The sequence below is a fragment of the Hyla sarda genome, chromosome 1 (genome assembly GCF_029499605.1).
Source record: "Hyla sarda isolate aHylSar1 chromosome 1, aHylSar1.hap1, whole genome shotgun sequence".
NCBI lineage: Eukaryota > Metazoa > Chordata > Amphibia > Anura > Hylidae > Hyla > Hyla sarda.
In genome coordinates this window covers 559,619,242-559,634,385 of record NC_079189.1, presented here as the reverse complement: position 1 = coordinate 559,634,385, position 15,144 = coordinate 559,619,242, and the positions used below count along the sequence as shown (strand labels likewise).

At 46.3% G+C, this 15,144-nt stretch overlaps 1 protein-coding gene and 1 non-coding gene across 2 annotated transcripts in view; both read right to left on the bottom strand.

Moving 5' to 3' along the window:
- DCAF12 (DDB1 and CUL4 associated factor 12) overlaps positions 1 to 15,144 on the bottom strand; it is a 75,896-nt gene that overhangs the window by 51,088 nt on the left and 9,664 nt on the right. The window contains exon 3 of the mRNA XM_056542622.1: positions 3,607 to 3,813. Coding sequence (XP_056398597.1) covers positions 3,607 to 3,813 — 207 coding nt within the window. The remainder of the gene's footprint in view (positions 1 to 3,606; positions 3,814 to 15,144) is intronic.
- Positions 1,082 to 1,273, bottom strand: LOC130337382 (U2 spliceosomal RNA). The gene has a single exon (XR_008878274.1). It is a non-coding gene; the product is annotated as a U2 spliceosomal RNA (small nuclear RNA).

Below are 15,144 nucleotides of genomic sequence, written 5' to 3'. Positions count from 1 at the left end.
GTGCCACAACCATGCCCCTAGCAGACCAACGTGGCACTCTTAGAAAAATGGAACAGAGTGCAGCTGTAGCCATGGAACCTGCAAGAGACGCCCACACCCCATCTCCTAGTGGTGCTACACACAAGGACTTCTGTCGCAGATGCAAGAGATGAGGGGTGCATGTGGGGCAGGAAACATGCAAACACAGAAGATGTCCCATGAACCCATAGAGGCCAACTTCACATGGAAGGAGTAACTGGACTGCAGTCGCGGGAGCGGCAGGAATGGGGGAGGTGACCTGGTGGATTAGAAAGCCATGCAGACACAGTCTGGCTATCTGGCATAGGGACCATGGCCACACAGAGTCCTGCATTCAGAACCACACACTAAAAGTTGGCTACCAGCCTGAAGCCATGAGGGCGGCAGGCATGTGGAGAGGGACCTGGTAAAGTAGGGAACCCCACGAACCAGCATGTGGCACATTGCAGAGGGCCCATGGAGCAACATGGGGAGACCCACCTCGGAACTACGCCTAGGCAGTGAGTTACCAGAACTTCTGCCACGCTGTGGGAAGTGTATGGTAGTTGACCCAACGTAGCAGTAAACTACGGGGACAGCCGTCCGGCTGACTAGTGGAAGATTCCTGAGCACACAAACACTCCTTTGAACCCTCCCACAGACAGTGGGGCACAGGAGTGTAGCCAATCTTATGGGTGACCCAGTGGTATAGGCATGCAGACTAATGACTGGCAGCAGTCCCTTGTGTCTGCAGGAACCCTCTGACAGTACTCACACCAACAGTGAGGTACAGCAAGCCACAGCTATGCCTGCGGCAGCCCAGAGATAGACAGCGGCGGAAACTGTGCGGACAACGGTCTGGCGTAATGAGTGCCCCTTCAGGTGCCGATAAGGCGCTGGTGATAAAATTCCTGGCACGACCCGCCACAGCGAGTCACGTGTGTCTCTGACAGAGTGAGAACCCTGGTGAAAAAAGGTATGCCAGAGGCCAATGCAGTGTGTCCTATCAGGTCCCATACAGGGTGATGGAGACAAAGGGACCCCCATATACAGTCCCAGAAAAAAAAAAGATCCCAGCAGATATTTTTGGTGCACTGTACCTGAAGATACTGCCTTATCGGGTCAATGCATGGGGAGAAGGAAGCAAGCTTCGAAAATCGGCCCCCGTTCTCAAAAATCCATTTAATATATGGTTCCCAGATAGGGGACGCATCAGATATAAAACTGATAAAAAAAGATACTACACTTGATCTAAGCCAAAAGGCCGAAAAGCGATAGATAGTACAGGCTAAGGCTGTAATTTTGTGTCCCAGAGGTCACAAGGGTGCATGCAAAATAAGGCACAATTTAATTATAGGCCACAAAAGAGGGCCCAAACACCACTAAATGGTCTGAGAGACCAGCAGCAGATTCACTTAATTTGTTATATATTTTTTTATTTTTATAAAATTATTTTTTAAATATAATACACCCACTTAGTAAGGAAGCGTGGGGAACAAGGCGCCTTGCACTGAATCTGTCCTTATGAACCCACGAAGATAGAATGGGCTAGGAAGCCCACACCACGCCCCTCATGCAGGGACACTAGGAATACGCATGCTGCAGCCTCGGAGAGGCGAAGGTACGGAGCAGCACACCCGGAAGCGCCTGCCAAGGTGTCGCACAGCTCCGAGGCCAGGAGAAAAGAGCGTGCCTAACCCAGGCAAACGGAGGCACTCAGAGAACGGAGCGCCGCTGAGCCCCGCAATGAAGGAGGGGCCGAGCAAGACGACGGTGGAGGGGCGGAGCTAGATGCCGCTGGAGGCGCCCATCATAAGATCTACGGGTAAGCACCCGCCGGCTACAGGAATGATCCGTAGGGCAAGTGAACCTGTAGAGGAGGCACTTCCTGGCCTCCTGGGCGGCGTGCCCAGGGGGAGAAGGGCGGAGCCACATGCCGCCATAGCTCCCCTGAAAAATGGAGACTAGGCGCAGCCTGGTCTCCTGGGGCACGCTGACTCAGGAGAAGAAGGGCGGCCATGTGCCGCCAGAGCCCTTGACTCCTGCCTGCTGAGCCCCCAGCACACTGCTGACCCGCAGTGGGGGAAAACATAGCTGGCGGAAAGGAGGAACACCAAGGCTGTTCGAAAGAGAGCTCGAAAAGAACGCCTGTGGAGGGAGCCGCTGAAAAAGGCCGGTGGTTGTCCTCCCCAGAACATAGAATGCAGACACACAGCCCTCCCATGAAACCCTGAGCGAGCCCTGCAATAAAGGACAGAGTCCCTTTTTAAAGAGGGCAGGGGGGGGGGGTACATACTCTACTCTACATACCTGCGGACGCCATCTTCTATACTCACCTCAGTTGTCTTCAACCAGCTTATGGCCACGCTGCATCATACCAGGCTAAGATAGCGTGGCAAGCAGGGGCAGTGGGGGACCCGGACTCAGGGTACAACATACAGGCACTGTCTGTTGGCGAGAAGGGGTTAACAGTACATACCCTATGTCTGTGCCCCTTCATCGCATATGGGGGAACAGGTCGCACCATGCTCCTGAACCCCCATCTGAAAAAGGGAAACAAAAAGGAGGGGAAAAAAATAAAAATAATTAAACAGCCCTTACTAGAAAATAATAAAGAAGACCAGGTCTTATCTCCTATTGACACTAGCTAAAACTGATTACTTCACTTCCAGTGGGCGGGTATATTCTGCCAGGGAGGAGCCATCTTCCCCCCCCCCCCCCCCCCCTAGTGTCAGCAGCACCTCCTTGTGGCAAGAGCATATACTCATCAGTAAGGGGTCCCCCAATGAAGAGAGACTGAGAAAACAAGGTGTTGGACAAGTGCAATGGACAAATAGTGTTTTGTGTGCACTAATGCAAAAAGCTTAATGCTAAGACTCTTCCCTGTACTGTTGCACTGTTACTACTGTAAAGGAATAAATGATGCATAACAGCATAATTCAAGTGCTGCATAATCAATGTCCCAAATTCATGGTCAGTCAAATCTTTCAATACAGTTAATAGACTGTGAATTCACATGTAGCTGTGCAGAACCTGCTATTAGTAGGAAGCCAAATTCTGCCGTGTGAGCAGTGCAGCAGAATCACATTGAAATCAATGTGGACTGCCCATTGGAAAATTCATGCAGAATTCCACACATAAATTCTGCCATTTGAACATAGCCTAACTGAGTAAATGAACGGTGCTTCGAAGGGCATGTTCAATCAGCAGATTTTCTGCTATTCTGCTCAAAAAAGCAAAACGATTTTGCGGAATCCGGAATGTGGAAATTCCGCTGTGTGAATGGGACAGGGAAATCCCCATTGAAGTTTATGTGCAGTAATGTGCTTTTTTTTTCCTCTCTAAAAAAAAAATCTGGCAAAATAACAAACATCTAAGGGAACCCCAATGGACCCTATATAAAGTGAATGGGACCTGTTGGGATCCGACAGGGTCCGGTGTAACACTCTCCGTCCATCCCCATTATCAGTGTGTAACAGTGCGCCCAAATGGTGCTCTTTAACACTGATGTGAACATAGACTAAAAAAAAAGCAACAAAATATAATTATATATTTACATTTGTTTAATTTTTTTTTTGTTTGAGTTACTGTGTCAAAAGTAAAACTCACGTCTCCCACACAGATGGGATCCAGGGTGGGCAGCCGATACACTGCCAGGCTGTTGGGGTTATCTCCTCCGGTAGCCAACAATGTCTGGGAAGGGTTTATCTCAATGGCATGGATTCCACAGCTCTGAGGAGTTGTATTAACCGGCTCACGATCTTTCAAGATGGGGATCTTTGTGATCTGCCCTGTCTGTACATCCACCACAAATAACTAGCAAAACAAAACCAAAAACTAGTAAAGTTTAGAAAACAGATATAGATCATGTTTTTACCATTTGATAAAACTTTATGGATAATACAATATGTTATCTGTGACAACCTAATTAAAGGGTACTCGGTGGTAAACTTTTTTTTAAAATGAACTGGTGCCAAAATGTTGAACAGATTTGTAAATTACTTCTATTTAAAAATCTTAATCCTTCCAATACTTAACTGCTGTATGCTTCACAGGAAGCTCTTTCATTTTCATTCTTTTCTGTCTGACCAAAGTGCTCTTTGCCGACACCTCTGTCCATGTCAGGAACTTTCCAGAGCAGGATAGGTCAGGATAGGTTTGCAATGGTATTTTGCCCCCAGATCCCAGTCTACCGACTTCTGGTCCCCCGCTGTTCTCCATTTGTAATTGCTTCTGAGAAGACTCATTGAAGCAGGACCTGACCACTAAGCAAATCACTGCCACAGTGGTATCCCGTCTCAGTCAGTGACTGTTCCAACAGCTACAAGTGAAGAACAGCAGGTGGCCGGATGTTGCCAATCTGGGAAATGCAGAGCCCAGGAAAGGGCAAGTATTTTATTTGTATAGATTTTTTTTTTTTATCTGAAAGAGCCCATTTAAGGGTACAGTTGAAGCATATTTTATGTGTAGGGCTGGAAGCTGCAGCTTTTAATGCAAAACTGACAAAACACAGCTCCAAATTTGCAGCATCAAAGATGTGCAAGACACTATACGTGTGAATACACCCTGCAGGTTTAACTCCTTAACCCCTTAAGGACCAAGGGCGTACAGGTACGCCTTTGCTCCCTGGTACTTAAGGACCAAGGGCGTACCTGTATGCCCGTGGGAATTTCGGTCCCCGCCGCGCGCCAGGGACCGGGGTGACTGCTGATATCTATCAGCAGGCACCCCGTGCAAATGCCCAGGGGGGTCATCAGACCCCCCCCCCCCCCCATCACACTTGCGATTTGCAGCTATTCCGGATCATACGGGTCTATAGTGACCCGGAAAATAAAGGGGATTGCGGATGTCCTAGACACCCACGATCCCCTTGAAGCAATAGGAGTGAGGTGGCAGAGGTGCCACCCCTCCCATCTCTGCTATTGGTGGTCTAGACGCGACCAGCAATAGCAGATCGGGGGCGGAGGGGTTTACTTTTGGTTTCCCCGTTCTGCCCACCCACAATAGGCAGGGCAGGACGGGGAAACCGACAGGGACCGGCGCCGAAGATCCACTTACCCATCGGCGACGGCAGCAGGCGACAATCAGCGGAAGAAGAGGATGGCGACGCAACTCCCTGGATCCGACGGAAGCCGGTGAGTTACTAAGCAACATCTGGAGGGCTACAGTCTGAGACCACTATAGTGGTCTCTAAACTGTAACCCTCCAGATGTTGCAAAACTTCATTTCCCAGCATGCCTAAACAGCAAACAGCTGTCTCTGCATGCTGGGAGTTGTAGTTATGCAACAGCTGGAGGCAGGCAACTACATCTCCCAGCATGCCTTTCGGCGATCAGTACATGCTGGGAGTTGAAGTTTTGCAACAGCTGGAGGACACACTGGTTGGAAAATAGGTTCTGTTACCTAACTCAGTATTTTCCAACCAGTGTGCCTCCAGCTGTTGCAAAAGTACAACTCCCAGCATGCACGGTCTGTCAGTACATGCTGGGAGTTGTAGTTTTGAAACAGCTGGAGGTTTGCCCCCCCATGTGAATGTACAGGGTACATTCCCACTGGGGGGTTTACAGTAAGTTTACTATTTCAAGTATGAGCTGCAGCAAATTTTTCGCCGCAGCACAAACTCCTAGCGGTAAATTCACTGTAAACCTCCGCCAGTGTGAACGTACCCCAAAAACACTACACTACACTACCACATAATAAAGGGTAAAACACTACATATACACCCCCTTACACTGTCCCCCCAATAAAAATAAAAAAACGCATCGTATGGCAGTGTTTCCAAAACAGAGTCTCCAGCTGTTGCAAAACAACAACTCACAGCATTTCCGGACAGCCACTGACTGTCCAGACATGCTGGGAGTTTAGCAACAGCTGGAGGCACCCTGTTTGGGAATCACTGGCGTAGAATACCCCTATGTCCACCCCTGTGCAATCCCTAATTTAGTCCTCAAATGCGCATGGCGCTCTCTCACTTCAGAGCCCAGTCGTATTTCAAGGAAACCGTTTAGTGCCACGTATGGGGTATCTCCGTACTCGGGAGAAATTGCACTACTAATTTTGGGGGCTTTTTTTCCCCTTTTACCCCTTATGAAAAAGAAAAGTTGGGGTCTACACCAGCCTGTTAGTGTGAAAAAAAAAAAAAAAGTTTTTACACTAACATGCTGGTGTTGTCCTTTACTTTTTATTTTCACGAGAGGTAAAAGGAAAAAAAGACCCCCAAAATTTGTAACGCAATTTCTCCTGAATACGGAAATACCCCATATGTGGGCATAAAATGTTCTGCGGATGCACAACAAGGCTCAGGAGTGAGAGCGCACCATGTACATTTGAGGCCTAAATTGGTGATTTGCACAGGGGTGGCTGATTTTACAGCGGTTCTGACATAAACCCAAAAACATACATACCCACATGTGACCCCATTTTGGAAAAGACACTCCTCACGGAACGTAACAAGGGGTATAGTGAGCCTGAACAGCCCACAGGTGTTTGACAAATTTTCATTAAAGTTGGATGGGAAAATGAAAAATATATTTATTTTTTTTTCACTAAAATGCTGGTGTCACCCTAAATTTTTCATTTTCACAAGTGAAAATAGGAAAAAAGCCACCCAAAATTTGTAACCCCATTTCTTTTGAGTAAGAACATACCCCATATGTGGATGTAAAGTGCTCTATGGGTGCACTATAATGCTCAGAAGAGAAGGAGCGCCATTGGGATTTTGAAGAGAAAATTTGTCCGGAATTGAAGGCCACTTGTGTTTACAAAGCCCCCATGATACCAGAACAATGGACCCCCCCCCCCCCCCCACATGTGACCCTATTTTGGAAACTACACCCCTCATGTAATGTAATAAGGGGTGCAGTGAGCATTTACGCCCCACAGGTGTCTGACAGATTTTTGGAACAGTGATCCGTGAAAATTAAAAACTTTATTTTCCATTTGCACAGCCCACTGTTCCAAAGATCTGTCAAACGCCAGTGGTGTGTAAATGCTCAGTGCTCCACTTATTAAATTCTGTGAGGTGTGTAGTTTCCAAAATAGGGTCACATGTGGGGGGGTCCACTGTTCAGGCACCACGGGGGGCTTTGTAAATGCACATGGCCCCTGACTACCATTCCAAACGAATTCTCTTTCCAAAAGCTCAATGGTGCTCCTCCTCTTCTGAGCATTGTAGTTCGCCCGTAGAGCACTTCAGGTCAACTTATGGGGTACCTCCATACTCAGAAGAGATGGGGTTACAAATTTTGGGGGGTATTTTCTGCTGTTAACCCTTGCAAAAATGTGAAATTTGGGGGGACACACATTTTAGTGAAAAAATATTAATTTTTTTTTACATATGCAAAAGTCGTGAAACCCCTGTGGGGTATTAAGGCTCACTTTATTGCTTGTTACGTCCCTCAAGGGGTCTAGTTTCCAAAATGGTATGCCATGTGTTTTTTTTTTGCTGTTCTGGCACCATAGGGGCTTCCTAAATGCAACATGCCCCCCAAAAACCATTTCTGAAAAACGTACTCTCCAAAATCCCCTTGTCGCTCCTTCGCTTCTGTTCTGAGCCCTCTACTGCGCCCGCCGAACAATTTACATAGACATATGAGGTATGTCCTTACTCGAGAGAAATTGTGCTACAAATACAAGTATACACATTTTCTCCTTTTACCCCTTATAAAAATTCAAATATTGGGTTTACAAGAACATGAGAGTGTAAATTTTCTCCTTCATTTTGCTGCTAATGCTGTGAAACACCTAAAGGGTTAAGACACCTACTAAATGTCATTTTGAATACTTTTGGGGGGGGTGCAGTTTTTATAATGGGGTCATTTGTGGGGTATTTCTAATATGAAGACCCTTCAAATCCATTTCAAACCTGAACTGGCCCCTGAAAAATAGTGAGTTTGAAAATTTTGTGAAAAATTGGAAAATTGCTGCTGAACTTTGAAGCCCTCTGGTGTCTTTCAAAAGTAAAAACTTGTCAATTTTAGGATTCAAACATTAAGTAGACATATTGGAAATGTGAATCAAAAAAAAATTATTATTTTGAATATCCATTTTCCTTACAAGCATGTCTGCAGAGAGCTTCAAAGTTAGAAAAATGCTAAGTTTTCAAATTTTTCATCAAATTTTGGGATTTTTCACCAAGAAAGGATGCAAGTTACCACAAAATGTTACCACTATGTTAAAGTAGAATATGTCCCGAAAGAACAATCTCGGAATCAGAATGATAACTAAAAGCATTCCAGAGTTATTCATGTTTAAAGTGACAATGGTCAGATGTGCAAAAAACGCTCGGGTCCTAAGGTGTAAAATGGCCTGTTCCTTAAGGGGTTAAAGGGATACTCCAATGGAATTTTTTTTTTTTTTTTAAATCAACTGGTGCCAGAAAGTTAAACAGATTTGTAAATGACTTCTATTAAAAAAAAAATCTTAATCCTTCCAGTACTTATTAGCAGCTGAATACTACAGAGGAAATTATTATATTTTTAGAACACAGTGCTCTCTGCTGACACCTCTGTCCATTTTAAGAACTGTCCAGAGTAGAAGAAAATCCCCATAGCAAACATATGCTGCTCTGGACAGTTTCTAAAATGGACAGAGATGTCAGCAGAGAGCACTGTGGTAATGAAGTGAGCAGAGAGCACTGTGTTCCAAAAAGAAAATAATTTTTAATGTAGTATTCAGCAGCTAATAAGTACCAGAGTACCCCTTTAACCACTTAAAGACCAGGCACATTTTGGCCTTAAGGCCAAGAGCGTTTTTCGCACATCTGACCACTGTAACTTTAAGCATTAATAACTCTGTGATGCTTTTACTTTTCATTCTGATTCCTAGATTGTTTTTTCGTGACATATTTTACTTTATGTTAGTGGTAATATTTTGTCAATACTTGCATCATTTCTTGATGATAAAATCTAAAATTTGATGGAAAAATTTAGCATTTTTCTAACTTTGAAGCTCTCTGCTTGTAAGGAAAACAGACCTTCCAAATAAATTATATTTTGATTCACAAATACAATGTGTCTACTACGAGTGACGTCATTGCACCGCGCCGTGCAGCGCATAGCAACGACGCAAGGGACGCACACCGGAGGCCTGAAGCAGCAAGGACCCGACCCTGGCAACAGGTAATTACGCAACCGGGGATGGGGGAGGCAACGGGGCAGCGGCGCCGGCAATGGGTGCTGCCTTCTCTCCCCGTCTGTCGGCGCCGCTGCCCCATTGCACAGATAGTCAGGGGGAGAGAACGGGCAGCGGCGCCGATAGCCAGGGGGAGAGAAGGGACAGCAGTAGGGCTCTAGACCCCAGGACAGGCAGGGGCAGAGAAGCCGACAGCGCTGGCGGTCTCTGCACCTGCAAAGCCGCTGCAGTTCATTGATTTAAAGCACCCGCTTTAAATCAATGAACTGCAGCGGCTTATCGGCGTATAACACGCAGGTAGACTTTAGGCTAAAAATTTTAGCCTAAAAAGTGCGTGTTATACGCCGATAAATATGGTACGTCTATTAAAATGTTTTAATCCTTTCAGTACTTATGAGCTTCTGAAGTTAAGGTTGTTCTTTTCCGTCTAAGTGCTCTCTGATGATGCGTGTCTCGGGAACCGCCCAGTTTAGAAGAGGTTTGCTATGGGGATTTGCTTTAAACTGGGCGGTTCCCGAGACACGTGTCATCAGAGAGCACTTAGACAGAAAAGAACAACCTTAATCCTTTCAGTACTTATGAGCTTCTGAAGTTAAGATTTTTTAACAGAAGTAATTTACAAATCTGTTTAACTTTCTGGAGCCAGTTGATATATATAAAAAAAAAAGTTTTTTCCTGGATAACCCCTTTAACCCTTTATGTGTTTCACAGGAATAGCAGCAAAAGTGAAAGAGAAAATTCAAAATCTTCTTCACATTTGGCTTTCGGAAAGCAAATTTTGCTGAAATGGTTTTTGGGGGGCATGTCGTATTTAGGAAGCCCCTATGGTGCCAGAACAGGTTAAAAAAACAAAAACAAAAAAAACACATGGATGGCATACTAGTGTTTTACCCTTTATTTTGTGTTAAAGGGGTACTCCACCCTTAGACATCTTATCCCCTATCCAAAGGATAGGGGATAAGATGTCAGATCGCCGGGGTCCCGCTGCTGGGGAGCACCCCGCTATCATTACAGCACAGAGCGAGTTCGCTCTGCACGTAATGATGGACGATATAGGGGACTGAGCAGCGTGACGTCAAGGCTCAGTCCCTCTTGACATCACGTCCCCTGCCATAGACTTTCATTAAGGGGACGGGCCGTGATGTCACGAGGGGCGGAGCCTTGACGTCACGCTGCTCCGTCCCCTGTATCGTCCGCCATTACGCACAGAGTGAACTCTCTCTGTGCCGTAATGATAGTGGGGTGCTGCAGCGGGGATCCCGGGGCTCCCCAGCAGCGGGACCGCGGCGATCTGACATCTTATCCCCCATCCTTTGGATAGGGGATAAGATGTCTAGGGGCGGAGTACCCCTTTAATGTAGTGCAGTGTTTTTAGGGTCCATTCGCACTGGCGGGTTTACGGTGAGTTTCCCGCTAGGAGTTTGCGCTGTAGCGAAAAATTTGCAGCAGCTCAAACTTCAAGCAGAAAACTTACTGTAAACCTGCCTGTGTGAATGTACCCTGTACATTCACATGGGGGACAAACCTCCAGCTGTTTCAAAACTACAACTCCGAGCATGTACTGACAGACCATACATGCTGGGAGTTGTAGTTTTGCAACAGCTGGAGGCACACTGGTTGGAAAACCTTCAGTTAGGTTCTGTAACCTAACTCAGTACTTTCCAACCAGTGTGCCTCCAGCTGTTGCAACACTACAACTCCCAGCATGTACTGATCGCCGAAGGGTATGCTGGGAGATGTAGTTAAGCAACAGCTGGAGGTACGCAACTACAACTCCCAGCATGCCAATACAGCCGTTTTCTGGGTGGGCATGCTGGGATTTGCAGTTTTGCAACATCTGGAGGGCTACAGTTTAGAGACCACTGTATAGCAGTCTCAAACAGTAGCCCTCCAGATGTTGCTAGGCAACTCACCGGCTTCCGTAGGATCCAGCCGCATTGCCGTCCTCTTCTGCCGCAGATCGCCGCCCGCTGCCGCCACCGATCCTCGTCGGTTCCCCCGTTCTGCCCGGCCTACTGTGGGTGGGCAGAGCGGGGAAACCAAAAGTTAACCCCCCCGCCCCCGATCTGCTATTGGTCATGGCTTCTTGACGACCAATAGCAGGGATAGGAGGGGTGGTACCTCTGCCACCTCACTCCTATCCCTTCAGGGGGATCGTGGGTGTCTTGGACAACCCCAATTCCCCTTATTTTCCGGGTCACTGGAGACCCGTATGACCCAGAATCGCCGCAAATCGCAGTTGTGAATTCACCGCAAATCGCAAGGGGTGCCTGCTGATCAATATAAGCGGTCCCTCGGGTACGTCCTTGGTCCTTAAGTGGTTAAGAACTCTGCCCATTTGGGCCTTAAATGGGCAATGTCAGATATAAAAACTTTTGATAGGTTTTGCAATTGCTTTCATTAAAACATTTTTCAGTATTTCATACTGAAAAACCCAGTCAAAAAACTGCCTCCCTGCCTCCTGTGATACATACCAGCCTGGTTGTGTCCACTCGTCATCACCTACGTCATGGACCCACTCCATGATTGACAGGTCTGCAGATCTAAAGCTGCTGTGATTGCCTCCCTCACTGTCTGTATTTACTTCACAATCTCCTGTGTGAGGACAAGGGGGGAGGGGCAGGTGCACATTGCTACCTGTGAGCAGATGATGAAAGAAGCTGGTGACTGAAGATGGGGACTGGATGGAGGATTTTTTATTAAAAAATTAAGTGTTCCTGCATATATATGTATGTATGTGTAAATCTGTGTTGTCTAGGTAATGTGCATGTCTATGAGTAAATGAATTCAATGGCCCTCATTTACTATTGCAAACATGACTTGTTTTGTCGAATTGTGTGCCAGAAATTCTGTCTGCGCCAGAATTGAAAAAACCCCGACTAACTCTCCATTTTGCTAAGAAAACCCGAAAAATGGGCGTGGCCGCCAGAGAAAAGGGGCGTGATCTCTGAAAAGGGGCATGTACCCGACATTTTCACAAAAAACTACATATATAGTAAGGTTTCCACATAAAATGTGGTGGATTTTAGCTGAGGAAAACCCTACAGATCAGAGCATGAATAAAAAAAATAAAAAAAAAAGCAAAGTGTAGGGAAAGTGGAAAATGTAGGGAAATCTTAGTAAATACCGTGGAAGATAAATTGTAGGGAATTAAAACCCACAGAGAAACCTACACTCCAATCTTAGTAAATGAATCTAATACAGGGGACTACAATAATATGCCTCCAGCTGTTGCAAAACTACAACTCCCAGCATGCCTGCACAGCCAAATGATGTGTGGGCATGCTGGGAGTTGTAGTTTTGCAACAGTAGGAGGAACACAACCTGCAGCAACACTGCTGTAAATTCGAGTTTTACCAATCATATGCCTCCAGCTGTTGCAAAACTGAGGAGTTACACTTTAAAGTGATTATCCGATGTAGCCTCATTAACTTGGGTAGGACCTTGCATTGTAGCTATTAATAAGTACAATATAGAACTCAGCTCCATCAAACACCTGATCAGCAAATGTACATGGAGTTGGAGCCCTGTCAATCTAATATTGATAGCCTAACCCAGTATTTATAATCAGGGTGCCTCCAGCTTTTCCAAAACTACAACTCCCAGCATGCTCCCCAACAGAATAGGGGACGAGTGTCTAATGGCAGGGGTTTGTAGCACACGCTCCTCTTACAGAGCCAGGACGTTAGGCAGAAGATCGCAGGGGTCCCAGCAGTTGGACCCCCGGGATCAGACAATTATGTTCTGCAGATATGGGATGAGTTAATTTTTCACTTGACTACCCCTTTACCACCATCAGCAAACCATTTTATGCAAAACTGTAAATATCCTCTGCAAGACCAGGAACAGATTTAAAGGGGTACTCCGGTGCTTAGACATCTTATCCCCTATCCAAAGGATAGGGGATAAGATGCCTGATCACAGGAGTCCCACCGCTGGGCACCCCCGGGATCTTGCACACGGCACCCCGTTTGTAATCAGTCCTGGTAGTCGCCCGTAATCAGACCCGGAGCACACACGCTCCGGGGACTGATTACAAACGGGGTGCCGCATGCAAGATCCCGGGAGTCCCCAGCGGCGGGACTCCCGCAATCCGGCATCTTATCCCCTATCATTTGGATAGGGGATAAGATGTGTAAGCACCGGAGCACCCCTTTAAAAAAGAAAAAAAACAAGATCACCATTCTCTGACTTTCTCTCAATATATAAAGCATATTATATTAAATAGGTTGAAAAATAGGTTGTACTGGTGCCCAGTACTGTACACAGTATTCTATGTGTGGTCTGACGAGTGATTTGTACAGTAGTAGAATTATTTCCTTGTCGTGGGCATCTATGCCCCTATTGATGCACCCCATGATTTTATTTACCTTGGCAGCAGCTGCCCGACACTGGTCACTACAGATAAATTTACTAGGGATCGACCGATGATTTTTTTTTTAGGGCCGATACCGATTATCTGTCACCTTTCAGGCCGATAGCCGATTACTTATACAGATATTCCGGTATAAGTTATCGGCTATTTCATACCCCCCCGGCGGGGCAGAAACCGTTGCAGATCAATGATTTAAAGCGGGCGCTTTAAAGTCAATGAACTGCAGCGGCTCTTGCCGGGCCAGAGACCGCAGCCCGCTTCTCTCCCCCTGCCTGTCCTGGTGTCCTGAGTCTAACCACCACAGTTGGGCGGTGCATTATCGGCTTATCGGCAAGGTAATTGCCGATACCGATAATGCCCAAAATCGTGATTATCGGCCGATAATATCGGCCGTACCGATAATCGGTAGATCCCTAATCCCCAGTGTTATAATTACCTGTTCCTGGGGTCCGCGATACTTCTGGCTCAGTCAGCATCCTGCCCTGTCACTGTGCGCACTGACGGCGATGTCACGTTGGGGACGTCACTCGTCATTACGCAGTGCAGCGCACAGCAACAGCGCAGGAGCCAGAAGTATCGCGGACCCCGGGAACAGGTAATTATAACACCGAGGATGGGGGGAGGCGATGGGGCAGCAGCGGCGGCATGTGGCCAGAGGATGGGGAGACAATGGGGCAGCGGCGGCGACGGTCGTCTCTGGCTGGGGTATTATCGGCAAGGTAATTGCCAATACCGATAATGTCCAAAATCATGATTATCGGCTGATATCATCGGCCAAACCGATAATCGGTCGATCCCTAAAATTTACTATTAACTAAGACTCCCAAGTCCTTTTCCATGTCAGTCGTCCCAAGTGTGCTCCCATTTAATACATAACCCCAGCCTGGATTATTCTTCCCCATGTGCATTACCTTACATTTATAAGTCTTGAACCTCATCTGCCACTTCCCAGCCCAAACCTCCAACCTATCCAGATCAATTTGTAACAGTGCACTGTCCTCTATTGTGTTGACCACTTTACGGAGTTAAGTATCATCTGCAAAGATTGCTAATTTACTATTCCCTCTACAAGATCATTAATAAATATATTAAATAGAATAGAACACAAGACTGACCACTGTGGTACCCCACTAGTAACAGTCACCCAATCAGAATAAGTACCATTAATAACCACCCTCTGTTTGCTATCACTGAGCCAGTTACCTACCCACTTACACACATTCTCCCCCAGTCCAATCCTTCTCATTTTATGCACCAATCTTTTATGTGGCACTGTGGAAAAAATCCAGATATACGACATCCAGTGATTGCCCCTGGTCCAGTCTGGAGCTCACCTCCTCATAATAGCTTATCAGGTTAGTTTGACAGGACAGATCCCTCATAAAGTCATGCTGATATGGAGTCACACATTTATTTATTTTTATCAGGATACTCTAAAATAGCATCTCTTAGAAAACCCTCAAAGAATTTACAACGGAGGTTAAACTAACAGGTCTGTAATTGCCGGTGTCACTTTTTGACCCCTTTTTAAATATTGGCACCACATGTGCTATGCGCCAGTCCTGGGGAACAGTCCCTAAGTATTAGTCCTGGACTATTAGAAATAGGGGTCTGTTTATCACTTTACTTAACTCCCTTAG